Genomic DNA, 15,652 nt, shown 5'->3' on the forward strand with positions numbered 1-15,652 from the left:
ATAAGAATGGAGAAAGAAGGTTATCAGATCTTGTGTAGTGCCCCAACGGTCAAGCAGATCAAAGGATAGGTGAAAGTGAATGTAAAGTTAGATGTGAACCTGGCCTAACTAGTTCCCCTTTCAAACCTTGTGGTCTATAGGACAGATGATGTAAAGTTCATCTGTTTTTGTGGCCTACGGTTAACGAGGGTGTCATGTAGCCAGCACAACGACCAACCGCCTTTACTTTTCCTCAACTAATATCAGGTACCCATTAGAGCTGAGTGGACTCAGAGGCGCCCAAAGATTCCTAAGTTAAAAATCCCAGTCTTCACCAGGATTCGAACCCGGGACCGCTCAGCCACCACGCCTCCCCTGGCATAACTGATGTCTTATAATTGATCTAATTTTTTGAAAAGGCTCAATCTCTTATTCAAAGCCTCAAATAAAATTAAAAATGTTATTCTCGTTAAATAAATTTTTAGAGGATAAAAATATATAAGATTTCTTTTTGTTTTAAATTAGGTCTAACTTATAATGCATACTAATTAGCTTTTTCTCTTTAAAAAAATACTTGCATAACTGATTTTAAAAATTAGATTTTTCGCTTTCTTATACTTTTCCAACTTAAGTCAGGTACCCATTAGAGTTGAGTGGACTCAGGGCGCCCTAAAAAATCCCGAAATTCAAAATCTCAGTTTTCACCGAGATTGGAACCCAGGACCCTAGGTTCGAGAGACAAGCGCTTATTCACTCAGCCACTGCGCCCCTAAACAATAATAAATAATTAATATCCAATAATTAATTATTTAATTTTTTAAAATGATTTTTGTTTTGTTAGGTACAACAAACATTGGTGTAAAGTTTCAACTTAATCCAAGAATGGTTGTGAAAGAAAGCCAAGCACTTAACCACTCAGCCACCACGACCCTCACTGTGTAGAGTTTGCCAAAATCTGATTTTTCCTAAGGGTACATATGACGCGTTTATCCTACTATTAAACTCAAATAAAGACAATTCCTTCCAATACAAAAAAAATACTTTTAATAGGTACCTACTATAAATACATACCTTAAAGAAACAAAGTGCCCGGCCTTAGCAGATATGTGCCACGTAATATTGAGATGATCGAAATATCCATTTGGAAAGCCAGGACTTATTATGTATCCAGATGAGTTTGTAAGAATATTGTGATTACCTGAAACATTTTAAGAATGGTTATATCAACTCACAGTCCTGTAAAAAGTTTGTACACTTTATGTCTCTCACACAATTATTTCTACTACCTAATAACACAAAAATAAAAAAAACAAGATTACAAAGAGAGTTTGTGTTACACAAACTCAGAGGCGGCCCCCGTCGAAGTCGGATCCCTGTCGGATCTGCATATTCGCAAATAATATTCAAGAGGTGATTTAATTTTGATGTAAAATGTTTTACACGTTTCGGATGTTCCTTCAGAGTTGAAGATAATTACTTCCTAGTCCAAACCTCCCGCAGGACGACGGGGGATGGGAGCGGGCAGGGTTTAAACCTTGGGCCATCCATAAATCTGAACGACAGTCCAGCGCGCAAACCGCACGACCAGGCAGCCATCCGATGGTCAAAAGTAATAATGTTTCAAAGATTCATTTGCCGTAAATTTAAATTTAAATTTAATAAAAAAATAGTAGATTAGTTTTAGTATATTAAAACATTACAATATTGATCAAAACGTTTGGAAATGAAAATCTACACTTTTTTTTACACTTTAAGTTTAGAAATTGAAATTCTACATCTTAATCTAGTCTATTTTAGTCTAAACTAGATCTAGAAATTCTAGATCTAGACTCTAAAATAATTTTAATTAGAATATAAATCCAGATCTAGATATACTGTAATAAAAATCTAGATCTAGTATAAAAAATCTAGATTAGATCTAAATCAAGATATCATTCCTTTTTTAAACGCGAGTCACATAACGAGGCTTAATAAACATTACTATACCGAGTTCTTTTTTCATTTCATTTGAAGAATTAATTCCATATAACGTCAGAGGGAAAAAAAAACACTACGTCACACGGCCTAGCTAGACTAAAAATCGCCTTCATCTATAAGAGCCATTTATCGAGTATTCATAGACTTTGGTGCACCGAGTGCGTTCTTTAAGCATTTCATTTAAAGAATTCATTCCATATGACGTCAAAGGAAAAAAAACACTACGTCACACGGCCTAGCTAGAATAAAAATCGCCTTCATCATTACGAGCCTTTTATCGAGTGTTCATAGACATTGGTGCACCGAGTGCGTTCTTTTAGCATTTCATTTAAAGAATTCATTCCATATGACGTCACAGGAAAAAAAAACACTACGTCACAAGGCCTAGCTAGACTAAAAATCACCTTTATCAACACGAGCCATTTCTCGAGTGTTCATAGACATTGGTGCACCGAGTGCGTTCTTTTAGCATTTCATTTAAAGAATTCATTCCATGTGACGTCAAAGGAAAAAAAAAACACTACGTCACACGGCTTAGTTAGACTAAAATATGTTTTCATTAATACAAGCAATTTTTTCGAGGGTTAATAGACATTGGTGCACCGAGTGCGTTCTTTTAACATTACATTTAAAGAGTCCATTCATATGACGTCAAAGAAAAAAAATTCCATTACCTCACAATAGGCTAGTACCGGTACCATAAAAAAAATGTCTTTATTTACACGAGATATTTAACGAGGGTTCATAGACATTGGTGCACTGAGTTCTAATAGATATTATTTAAAAAGGATCAAAGCCACATTGTTTTTGCGTTTTGTCTGTCAGTCGGTCTGTCCGTTATCTTGATATAAAAAAAACAACTAAAAGTTATTAAAAATTAATTAACCTTTATTTTACGTTTCAAAACATCGCAATAATTTTTAGGTATGAACACAATTGAAAAGTTTATATAATAGATTGTTCCGGATGTTTGTATAAATAGTAAAAGAAAAAGAGAATTTCAGATAAATGTAATACCGTTAATTAAATTTTTTGGATGGTCTCGTATAAAAATTAGATGTACTACAGCCACGTGGAGAGATTTTCATACCTTACTTTGGTGTTTGGATTCTGTTTTCCTTAAAAATCGGAACATAATATTAAAGATAATTAGATTTTTTAATGTTTTAGGTAGAAAGTTAAATGTACTGTAAGAGAGTAGTGAGTTAAAATATTTTTCATAAAAATCCGTAAAAACATTATTTCGTTAATGAGAAAATTATTTGTTTATTAATTAGAAGAGGGAGTTCAAACAATTATTTGGCGTTAGTAGATTTTTAAATAAATTCGGAAATTTCTGGCGACGATTTGTAAGAAACAAAATCCGGAACTTTCTTTATCGATTACAAAACTTCTATGTTATGTTTTACAAGAAAATTAAATGTCTAAAAAGTAATTTTCAGTAATCAATTCTTGTAAATTACTTTTTTTAAAAGCCTTATGCGATTTCAAACAATCATTAGGCATAATTCATGTTTTATAAAACAATATCCGGAACATTTTTACACTTAATGAAATATAAGTCAGTATAGAGATTATGATTTAGCATTAATATGCTATTTACATAAAAAACGGAACAACATATTATTGATAATGTGTTTTTGCAATGTTTAAGCATGGAAATTGAATGTAATATAAGTTAGAAGAGCAAACAAACATTTGTTGGCGTTGATTAGTTTTGCACAAAAAAATCCGGAACAAACAATTTTAGATACTTAAAACTATTGAGATGTTATGGGAGGAACATTAAAGGGTAAATCAGATTTTCAATAGCTTTTAGAGTTCTAGTTTTTTAAATCTAATCGTGACGGACAGACCGACCAACAGACAAAACGCACAAAAATAAGCTTCTTTTATTCGGATGGGGGCACTAAACAAAAAATAAATAAAATCTGATTTTAAAAAAAAAGTTAAAGGAATTGGTTTAGCACCTGATCATGTTGCGACGTTACGCTACTGCACGAAAATCGCTGCATAAAAAGTCCATCTAAAAAAATGTGCGTGATATTTACATACAAAGTGCATTATTAGCCTTTATAAACAAACAGAAATGTTTTCTTTTAATTTTAGCAGCTAGTTGACCAGAAAAAACGTCTTTAACTATTATTTGTATTTGTTGTAAACATTTCCTGTACATTTTAAAAATATATTTGACTTAGTGATACTGAAAATACACAAAAATTGTTCATCTTTGTTAGCATATTGTAACATTGCCTCCCTTACATTTACGTAATTGTTTTAGAATTGGTGTATTTTTATGAAAAAATCGCTTGCATAATTAATTTTATAAATTAAACGGTTTGCTTTTAGAAAACCAAAAGTAGCCGTTGCACCTAAACTTTTCAAGCCGGATTTAATGATGAAATAATATTTTTCATATCTCTTCTAGTTTTCGAGATCTGAGTGTGACAGACGGACAGACGGACAGACGGACAGACGGACAGACGGACAGACGGACATTTTGCACAAACCTAATAGTGGCTTTTTCCCCTTACGGGGGCCGCTAAAAATTATAACCAATTAGTTAATTAACAATTGGTAATTAATTATTTAGCTTGATATCTCGAACAAGGGAAAGAAATAGTACTTGAATAAGTAGTGGTATAAGCTGAATAAGTCCCCTTTCTATGTCGCCGTTCATGGTTGTAATAAACGATATACAACTTTACCGTCTTCACTAGGCAAAAGCACCTCTTTAGCAGAGTGGTTAGCACGACGGCTTGAGGAGACGTGAGACACGAGTTCGTATTCACGTCAATCCTTTTTTTTTTTTTTGTAAATGCTTTTAAAACCAATTGCGGTAAAAATCCACCCAGATATCTCTTTATTTCTTCCCCCCCTCCCGAAACAGAATTGAGGCTATGCTTTCATATAGGTAGCATCGTCTAGTATAGTGGCAACATGTAGAGAAGAAGTGTAATCCGAGTCTGTATAATTTGTGCTGATCAGAAGATAGGTTGCATGTGGATGTACCGGTAATATCGAGTTCGTGGCCATAGACGTTCAGATCAAGACACTCCACAATAAAGTCAATCAACAGGTCTATGTAAGGATAGAACTGTTGAATCCAGAACGGAGTCTAATCACAGTCACACTTTTACTAGCTTCTACTATCCGTTGATTCTACCGATGCATTCTACAGCCTGTCTCAGGTTTAATGTCGTCATAATTGTGCAGTCACTCAAGGTGTGTCTCTACACTATTCATTCCATACCTGCCTTAATGTTGTCCTACAAGCGCATGCACATTAACGACTATAAGCCTCTTTGTCGAACTCGATGTATGCAGCGTGCCCATTAAGAGTTTTATCTAATGCGTTTTCCTACATGTGTCATAACGAAAAATTTTGCCTGATGTACCGCTTCCATGTTAGAAACTATATTTGGCTCTGGGTCAACTAGCGCGGGCTTTAGAAGTGCAAGCTCTGGCATCGTTTATATATCGGGCCTGTACTTTGAATAACTTATCGACGTTTAGCTTTTTCGGCTGTAGATCAACAAATGCTGATCAAGCCTCAAACAATCGGCAGCTCTAACCATGTCTGGCTTCGTCTTAACCCTCAAGCTTGCATATGTTCGGGTGGTCTGGAATCTTTGTTTATATTCCTTGGAATACACTATTAGTGTTTGCAAGCTTTGCTTCAGAGCAGAGTTCTAGCAATAGTCCGTTATATTGCGTACATAAAAAATTAGATAATTTATTTAAAGGAAGTGAATTGAAGAACTATCGTATCGTCCATTTATCACCGCACTTCTAGTCTTCGTAAAAGGAAATAAATCTGCAAGGCATCCCATAATGACTGTGATCAATGATACAGATTTCTTTCAGTGACAGCAGTAGACCGGTAGCGCTTTACCAGAGGCTTAGCAAGAGGGGTGAACGATCCCCCGAGCGCTACTTTAAAAACTTATAGATATTTTAGTTAGGTAATACCTTCTAAGGTTATTTATATTATATTATTATGAAATACTTCTTATTTATAAGCCAACATTTCTATGTGATGTTCATGGAAAATGGGGAATGGGCGGGGGGGGGGGGCTACTAAAGTTTCTTGCCCCGGGCGCACGTTCTGCTCACTACGCCTCTTCGCTTCACACCTAGCTCTGTCTGAAAGTTCCATTTGTATGTCATCATTACTGGGCTAGCTCAAAATAAGTGCATAGAGCGAACATTCCCTTTATCTTTCCACGATTTATCATCTCGCAGTCTCTCGCACCACGAGAAAACATCAGAAACGAGAAGGGGCTGCCATTCCAACTCACGGGCACTGAGGACGCCCTCTTGTGAAGATGGAAATAAATCTATCAGATGGTTACCTGTTTGTTATCATTCTGTAAGCTACGGATCGATACTAGACCAATGTCATAGCGAATAGTTGTTAAGAAAGTCACTGTAAGGACGTAATTACCTTATTTGAAAAGGATCATCCAAAGCTAAATAAATCTTTTAGTCACAGGAATCTCTTAAAATGAACAGTGAAAGTACTATACATAGACTCGAACATAATGCTTACTTTGCATAAAGTACATTCCCCTAAAACCTCTGTATCCGCTGTCCGTGAGCCTATAAGTAAACCCCATGACATTATTTCTTGAGGCGAAATATCTCACAGTGGTGTCATTTTTGGCACAGAAGTTTATTAGAAACGTGTCATACATGCTGGTCACGTGAATAAAATTATTTTGGCAGTTATTGGTGTTAAAGTCGACATCATACAATCTACATAAGAAATAAACAACAATAGATTCAGTTTTGAAGTAGAATGACTATAAAATCTAGTGATATTTATATAATGATTAAATGCCACTTTCTATTTTCAAATTGTTTGTTACTCGAGTATAATATTGCTCAAAAAGTGTAGCAATAATTTGAGATAAAAAATTATAAAAAGGGATAAAAAAAAAGAATACAATGGTTTACTTTTTAAATTAGATAGTCACTAGTTCAGCTTTGGGAACCCACATCAGGATGCAACCAAATACTATTTAATTTAAAACCACAAGCAGGCTAAAAACTTACACCAAGCTTTTAAAGAAGAGAACAATCCGCATTAACATGGAGACACATGAGTTGTTAAGCGCTTGGCTTCCGAATCGGGGGGTCCTGGGTTCGAATCTAAATGAATCTAAATGAAGACTGGGATTTTAAATTTTGAGATATTTAGGGTGAGTCCATCCTCCTCTAATGGGCACCTGATATTATAAAAGGCGGTTGGTCGTTGAACTCTCGTTCCCCTCGGGCCGCAGAAACAAGCCCTATAGATCGCACGGTCAGAAAGGAGAACTTTACTTTATACATTCACATTGCAGACCTACAAGAAACACGATTGATTGGTATTTACTTACTCTAAGAGGCAGAACATGTTCTTGATAAGATATAAATGACTGAATTAGACTTATGGTCTTTGCTGCCTCTGAATAGTTAAAAGAAATTGATTAAGGTCGGAAAATATGATACTGCTGTTATAGTCCTAGACGAGACTTAGGCAGGGAAAGTGGAAGAAGGCTTTGCTATCTAAGAGCCCTAAAACATTCACATGCACGATCTGTGGCAAAGTTTCTCTCTCCCGAATGGCCTGTTTAGTCCAAGCAGTAGCTACCCTGATTCAAGAAGAAAAGTGTCAAGTTATTTATCTTGGTGCATCTTTGGTGTACGCGTCAAGTTTGCTACAGGGTTACAGAGTAGTGGAAACGGAAATTTTACTTCCAAATTGTTGCTAATTAAACAGAAGTCTGGAAATGAAACGGAGCTGGGGCGTAGCTAGGAATTTTTCATCATTTGGGGGCCCAGAGGGGTTGACCTCCTAAGGGGACCCCTGTATTTTGCGTAATATTTCATATTTAATGTAAAAAAACAAACAAACACTAATTTGGGGCCCCCTCAAGTGGGTGTTGAGAGGGCCCGGGGGATTTTCTAATTTTCCCCCTCCTCCCCCCACACTAGCCTCGCCACTGAAACGGAGTTACTTACACATAAGTTTTAAAATTCGTATTTCATGTTTGAGTTAAAAACCTATAAAAAGAGGAGACAATTTCAATTCAGGGTCCAAAATTCATGTTAAATACGTGTTTAAATTTGTGAACTTAAATCCTATTCCTTTATTTCAAACTTGGAAAATTTAAAAGGCTTCATTTTTTAAGCAGGATTCCTGTTATTTCACCAAAACTTATATATCCGGCTGCTTATCCGGCATACTTTGAAACGAAGTTCTCAGTTATAACTTCTCATAATCCTCATATCGCTGATTATCTTCTTTACAGACATAACAAACATTATTGACTCAATAATAACCCTAACCCTAACATTTTTTTTTTTTAATTTCGACATTTGTTAACCTACAGTGACAAATAATAGTTACCTCCTTTATAAGGTGTACTTTTATTTTCTTACCCAAACGGGAATTAAAGATCCAACTTGTTAGCCGATTATAAACACAATTTAAAATTTAGCTTTAGACAATGAATGAATATAATTTCATCTAACTTTTACACGATGATTATTAGTTTGTAATTTTGCGGTACGTGTAATGCCTACATGAATCAATTCGTTTTAACAAGCCTACATGTAAACTACAAGAAGACATGTTATCGCTCTGGTGCATTGACTCTAGTTTATTTGTATGTTTGTTTTTGAGACTCAGGATTCCCTTTTTTTTCCCCATTAAATAAAAAACAAACAAACTGGAAGTCTAATTTCTGAGTTGTTTCAAACAGTTCAAATTATTCTAATAAATGTAACTTAATTTAAAACCATAGAGTTGCGTTCCCTAAGTTATATTTGTTAATTACTGTTGTGTATTTACATGAGATAAATGTATTACAATATTACAATATAAATCAAAGAATAATAATGTATATTACACAAGAGTTACATAACTGCCAACAGGTCCGATGAACGACCAATCATAGTGATTTCCAAGGGGTAAATCCACAGAGCTTATCATATACTCATTCCCTGAAACAAATTCAATAGAAGATTGAAATAATTAACGATACATGCACGTGATCATACAGTAATAATTTTCCGAAATCGAGAAAGGCTAAATGTGGCTCAGCAAAGAGAGATTTCAGGAGTCAGTTAAATAGATCGGGTCACAAACAAATCCTATCCCGAACGGTCACTCAACCACATAATAAGGTTGCGACCGAGCGTCGCATGAGGTTTCCAGGACATGTACCCCCCCAAAAAAATATACTGCAATGACATTGAGGCCAATACGAGGACAACGAAGAAGTGGGAACTGTCTGGTGAGAGACTGGAGACACTGTGACAATCTCCATGCAGACAGCTTGCCGGCCAATGTGCCGAACGGCGCATGATGATAGACCTCTAAGCTCATATTTAAACATGAGACTGTCAGATCGACACCTCTTATCAATCAGCCAACAAAAGCACAACCCTTGATACAAACTAATACTAAGTTCCCTACTTGGGGTACACTTAGCACTGCATGAGTCGTAGGATGTTCCCACTGGGCAGCTACATCTGGTGTAATGACACACGTCAGTTGTACATTGTGTGTTAGTGGTACAGTCCATTCCAAACTCCAGTTTTCCAGTAGTATTGTTAGCACAAACATTATCTGCACCTGTTTCAGATACCTGAAAAGAAAGAACTTAAATTAGAAATTCTTTTCTTCCCTGCAATAAACATTTATTATTATACTAAGTTTGCCTAACTAGTTCATTTTTCAATCATAACAATATATGTTTGTTTAATAATATTACTGATACACGACAATGTATACTAGTCAAGTTGTTGTTTTAAAAAAAAAAGAGCATGCTGTAAACTATGGAAAAAATAAGAACAAAGAAAATAACAAGCCATAGAGAAAACTATACTTTAAAAAGAACGAAGCTTATTGAAAGGAAAGAATCACTAACTACTGCCATTTATCTGAAAATTACAGAGTTTAGACCCATTTCTGCTGTTTAAAACAAAATGAGTTACTCATTGGTTAATGTTTCGATTGGTTCTGTATTGTCGTCGATTATGAATAATTGTGTATGTATGTATGTATGTATGTATGTATGTATGTATGTGTGTGTGTATGTATGTATGTATGTATGTATGTATGTGTGTATGTATGTATGTATGTATGTATGTATGTATGTATGTATGTGTGTATGTATGTATGTATGTATGTATGTATGTGTGTATGTATGTATGTATGTATGTATGTATGTATGTATGTATGTATGTGTGTATGTATGTATGTATGTATGTATGTATGTATGTATGTATGTATGTATGTATGTATGTATGTATGTATGTATGTATGTATGTATGTATGTGCCGAACAGAAATCGAATCCGTTTGCCTTATATAGACAAAAACTTGGCATAAATGTTCCTTACAACATGGCGAAGATCGTTGTGTATTTTTTATGTCCCTCCCACAACTGAAGGGCCATAAAAAAATCCCCACCTAAATCTATCTCTATTAAAGAGCGAAACTTTTGAACAAATCGGGAAAACCCGTTTTCACTGTATTTTATATTAGCTATCAATAGGTCGGCCAAAAGGTTAGGGAACATAGCACTAGGCCAGTGATACACAAACTAAAACCTATGGACCGCGGGTCATATCCGGCTAGTTACATATAAACTGAAAGATAGTGAGACCGATGGAGGGGTGATAGATACAATCGCTCCCCAACCTCACCCCCGCTCAACAGATCCTAACCTTTGAGGGTAGGGCTATCTGTTTATGGGAGAAATTAAAACAATGTATGCCACAAAGTAATGTCACTAACAAGCGTTACATGTGCTATGTATTACATTGTCATTTCAAGGAGTCTTCCCCTATCTAATGTCAAATGCTATTATTAAGAGCTGATATGAAAGCAGAGGTAACTTGATTAATCGTTTTCACTCTACAGCCACCTACTTCTTTCTGCCAAAAGCATGACCTTTAAAACATGGTAAGCAAAGTTTTTTAAAAAGCCTATGAAATGGAAAGAACTCCACAGTTGCAACCATTTATTTCAATACTGTTTTTCCCCTTTACTTTATCAAATCATATTAATTTAATAATAATAATAATAATAAATATCTTTATTATCCGTAAAGAAATCTGTCTTACAATTTGTGCTTTACACCAAACAGAACTTTGTAACTATTTTTAAAAAAATGTCATTCACACCTGACTCGCTCATAATTTGCATGTGAAAAGTTTATATCAATTTGTTTCTGTTTGTCTTTGCTATCGGCGTCTTGTATCCCTTTTGATGTTAGTTACCACCAATCAATTAAATAACTGGTTATGCTTTTTATAGAGTCGTGATTTAGTAGAGAGAATGGTTTAATGGAGTTACAATTTGATCCAAGAATGGGAAGTGGAAGAAACAACGTGTTCAAACTTTGAACCAGACAGAGTGAGTTAATATAAACCTTTGCAACCACCAAAATATAACTAAAATCATTTTGAAAAACAAAGCTTATGTAAGGAAAAGAACTACACACTTACATCTATTTCTCTCAATAATGTAGAAGTTATTTCACTTATTCGATATCAAAGACAATAATAAATTACCAATAATGAATTGATATATTGGTTACTTTTTAATTGATTCATGCTTTGTTAGGTAGAACAAATAATTGTTTAAAGTTTCAACCTGATCCGAGACTGGGTGTGCTAGAAATACCGTGCTCAGTCATTTAAGAAGACGAAACCCTACATATTTAGCTGTATCTGGGAATACTGGAGTATTAATCTCCCTTGTTGGTATAAAAAAATTGATAACCAGTAATTAATTGGCCTAATCAATTAATTTTTTTTATGTATGTCCTGTCTATATTATTGATTAATTATGGAATGTTTCCATTTTAGCCGTGTGAGATAAAAAACGAATACAAACTTTTTACCAGACAGACAGATAGACAGAGTTGATATACGTTTTGTAAAAATAAAGAAAGCATATTTTGAATAGGCCAGGACAAGTGTGTCGTAAAACGTTTAAACCACATCAGAACTATATATTGGACATGAGACATAATCAAAAGTGAGCCCCCCCCCCCAAAACTCCCCTAATACTACCTGGTTACTTCCTGTATAGCTATTTACTTTGCCTGATTCACCGCATTATCAATTTAAAAATCCAGGTCAAAGTTAAGCGTGAAGAAGATAACAAAGATAAAAATGTGAATCGGCTAGATGCAGTGGCGTCACTAGGGTCTGTGTCACCCGGTGAGGTAGTCTCGGGGTGTCACCCTCCCCACCCCATATTCAGGAAAAAATTAATCCCACCCCCCCCCCCCCAAAAAAAAAATATTGTTCATTTTGTTTTAATTTTGTTTCAACGTATGTCCTTAATGGACTGGTCACACCCGGAAAATGGTTTTCGATTCTATTTTAAAATGTCGTTTTATTAGACATTTGACCCATAGCTATAACAAATTGCAAAGATTAAAAATGTCCAATTATTGAAATGAGAAACATTGCGTTAATCATATTTTTTATTAGAGATTATTTAAGAGATCCTTACGGAAAAGTTGTTTAAATTGTACTAGTGTTTCTCAGCTGTTTCCGAAAAGACAATATAAGCACTGAACAGGTTTACGTCCTGCGAAACATCGACGACCAAAGTCTGGAATATCAACAAAGGATGTTGATCTGTTTTGTAGATTTCAATAAAAAAAAAAGTACTATGCGTCCATCGGAATCACTCTGGAAAATAGCAAGAGAATATGGCATTTCTCAACAATTTGTCCAGATTCAGACATCAAGCTGTTGTGTCGAAATAGACGGTGGCATTCTGCAGCACCGAGACGGATATGAGATTAGGCTTTATTTTATCCCCATTTCTCTTTCATGTAGCCATCGATGATGTCATAAAAACACATTAAACATGCCCCATTTGTGTTCCCATGGCGTAAACCAAACCAAGTTGGATTTTGCAGTCGACATATGGTTACTTTGAAATAAAATTAATGTTTACACGAGATGACAGATAAAGACGCCCTCAAAGTAATGCATGTTGGGTGCAGGTTACCCAGTTCCCTCATCAACATTGGTCCTACAGATCTTAAGAAAATAGATAAATTAACCTATTTAGGCAGTGTAATCACAAGCAACGAAGTTGCATATCATAGTGTTGCATGTTATATTGGAAAGCAACCGTTTTTCAAAAAGTACGGCCTATCTGAACAAACACATCAATTAGCCTGGAGATTAAAATCCACATACTCGTTACAATCAACGGCCACCTAAGCTTTGTGACGTGGATGGTTGAAAAGAGACAGAGCAGTGATGGCTGAGAAAGATCCTACGAATAACAAAACGAAATAATTTTAGAAATAGATTTTTTCCCGCACAGACTTTCGTCGTCTAAAGGACGTGGCAGATTATCATTGATTGAGATTTGTGAGACATATCATTAGACAAGACGAAACACGTTTACCAAAGTCAGATTTAAAATGAAACTCGAAAAGAGGAACCAGGAAACATTGCCGTCCACGTCTAACTTAGCGTGGCACCTTTTGAGAAGTCCTGAATTTCGTGGTGACCAGCTGGGAAGTGGCTATGAAAGTTGCCTTAAACTGATTTCTGTGGAGAGGGCTTGCAGCCTTATGTGTCGAATAGCGTGTGAGGAGCTGACTTCTAAGTGTGTCTTAACATCTGACAACAAAAAAATGTTACGTCCACAACTCAACTGGTCAGCCAGAAGCTCACTCAGAGTGGTACGGGCGGAGCCCCGGACACCAAGCGTTTTTCTGCCTTTCTGCGCATCAGAACTCTTTCTCCTGGCGTCTACAACCCATTTGTTTCTCCTAATAGTAAGAATAAAAGTCAAACTGTAGTAAGTTTGATACTAAATTGTGGCATTCGAGCTAGCAATTTTTATTTTTAAAAAGTTGCATTTTTAGAAAAGTGCATTTTTCGCACTTGGGTCTTATCCCCTGTTGGGTGTCACCCGGTGCAGCCCACACCCCCGCACCCCCTAGCGACCCTACTGGCTAGGTGATATCCTAAAGAGGAAAAAAAAAGTAAAACAGAGACCGAGTTATTCTAAAGAAAAAAGATCGTGTTTGTTGGTACTTAAATAAAAGATTAAAAAGAACAAGCACAGACTTCTTTATTGCTCTCAATTTTTTTATGAACATCATTTATTGTTGAGACTAGCCTCTGCCTAAGTACACCAACATGAAGTCAATATATAGCTAAATTATGTTGTACTCAATTTCAGGGATACATTGTGTACATTGAAATGTATTGGGTTTATATTTAGACAAAATGTTCATATTTTCTACACCAATGTTTACATCGCACGAAGACGTGTGCCTAGAATTCAACGTTATCAGTTAAGGCTTAGAGATAAGGAGATACGTAAGATATGTAGAGCCGACAGGACCACACCCTTTGTTATCTTTGGGAAAATCTGAAAATCTCTATAGCTTAAGACAGATAACCGATAAATTCTACTAAAAATCCATTATATATAATACAATACTCAGAAAGGCACAAAGATAAAGGCACATTTCTCGTCCCATAGGCTAGGACAAATTTGTACAAATGTTCTTTTTTCCCTTGTGCTATTTGAGCATGGAATGGGTTGCCTGAGCTAGCCAGGAAAATTTAAGTCATTGTTTAACATGAATGACTAGATTGACTAGGAACACGCGCAGGACGTTAAGGTTCTTCTTTTTTTTGAAGTAACGTCTGCATTTTATAAGACAAGATATATGGTGCTATTATCATAATAATTTCTTGTATTGAATACTTTAGATAAAATATGAAAATAAAAAATGTTTATTATAAGCTGAATAGTGACGGCGTTTCACAAGCCTCTGTTTTCATTATGTTTAAATACTACTATACACTAGAGATTATATGATCTTTAAGACACCTTTATAAGGTAATCTAATCTCTCTTTCTCTCTCTCTTTCTCTCTCTCACACAGACAAACACACTCTCTATCTAACTCCATATATATAAGATAAGATATATATATATATAATATATATATATATATATATATATATATTTAGGCCTATATGTATATATATACATAAGTCTGTAAATATTTAAATTTGTATTCAATGTCACAGATACGATTGCGTGTATTGTTCAATACAATTTTTAACTATTAGTTATAAAAATGTAATACTTTGTTTAGGTGAACAGTTATACTGTATTTCTTTTTTTTTTTTCTTTACTAACGTGCTTTTAATCTAGCTTTTATTTTCTAATTCTATTTCATATACTTTGATTGTTAAAGTCTATACTAAAGTACTAACCTTTGCGCAGTTAGAAACAACGTAGAACAAACATAACGTACACTTTATTATCCTCATTTTGTTTTTATTCCTCAATAGTACAAACTCAATCTAGTTTTGGTAAGGCAGTGTGGTTGAAATAGAGACATAAGGGAATTAACTTCCTGGCAACATCTCCTGCTATTAAATGAATCGCCAAATCTAATCTTAGCCCAAAGTTATCTTTCTTGGTATGGAACTCTTTTCCCCCTTACAGTGTGAATGTGAAGATATAGTACGCTCTATTAAACATCCCCATGTTGAATCGAAAAGGCATCAACATATCTTATCTTCCTATCTTATATAATACAGACGTTACTTAAAAAAAAGAAGATGATTACGTCCTACGCGTCATGCATTTAGTCATGCATATTAACCAATGACTTAAATCCTGCCAAGTCA

The 15,652-nt window shown here is 35.0% G+C and overlaps 1 protein-coding gene across 1 annotated transcript in view; it reads right to left on the reverse strand.

Moving 5' to 3' along the window:
* LOC106050620 (CUB and zona pellucida-like domain-containing protein 1) overlaps window positions 1-15,411 on the reverse strand; it is a 30,736-nt gene extending 15,325 nt beyond the window's left edge. Inside the window, exons 1-5 of the mRNA XM_056033453.1 lie at window positions 15,233-15,411; window positions 9,425-9,596; window positions 8,856-8,949; window positions 6,509-6,714; window positions 1,051-1,177 (exon numbers count right to left, since the gene is read on the reverse strand). Of these exons, the coding sequence (XP_055889428.1) occupies window positions 1,051-1,177; window positions 6,509-6,714; window positions 8,856-8,949; window positions 9,425-9,596; window positions 15,233-15,289 (656 nt within the window). The 5' untranslated portion in view covers window positions 15,290-15,411. The remainder of the gene's footprint in view (window positions 1-1,050; window positions 1,178-6,508; window positions 6,715-8,855; window positions 8,950-9,424; window positions 9,597-15,232) is intronic.
* Between the last annotated feature and the right edge of the window lie 241 nt (window positions 15,412-15,652).

Source organism: Biomphalaria glabrata, chromosome 6 (genome assembly GCF_947242115.1).
Source record: "Biomphalaria glabrata chromosome 6, xgBioGlab47.1, whole genome shotgun sequence".
Lineage (NCBI taxonomy): Eukaryota > Metazoa > Mollusca > Gastropoda > Planorbidae > Biomphalaria > Biomphalaria glabrata.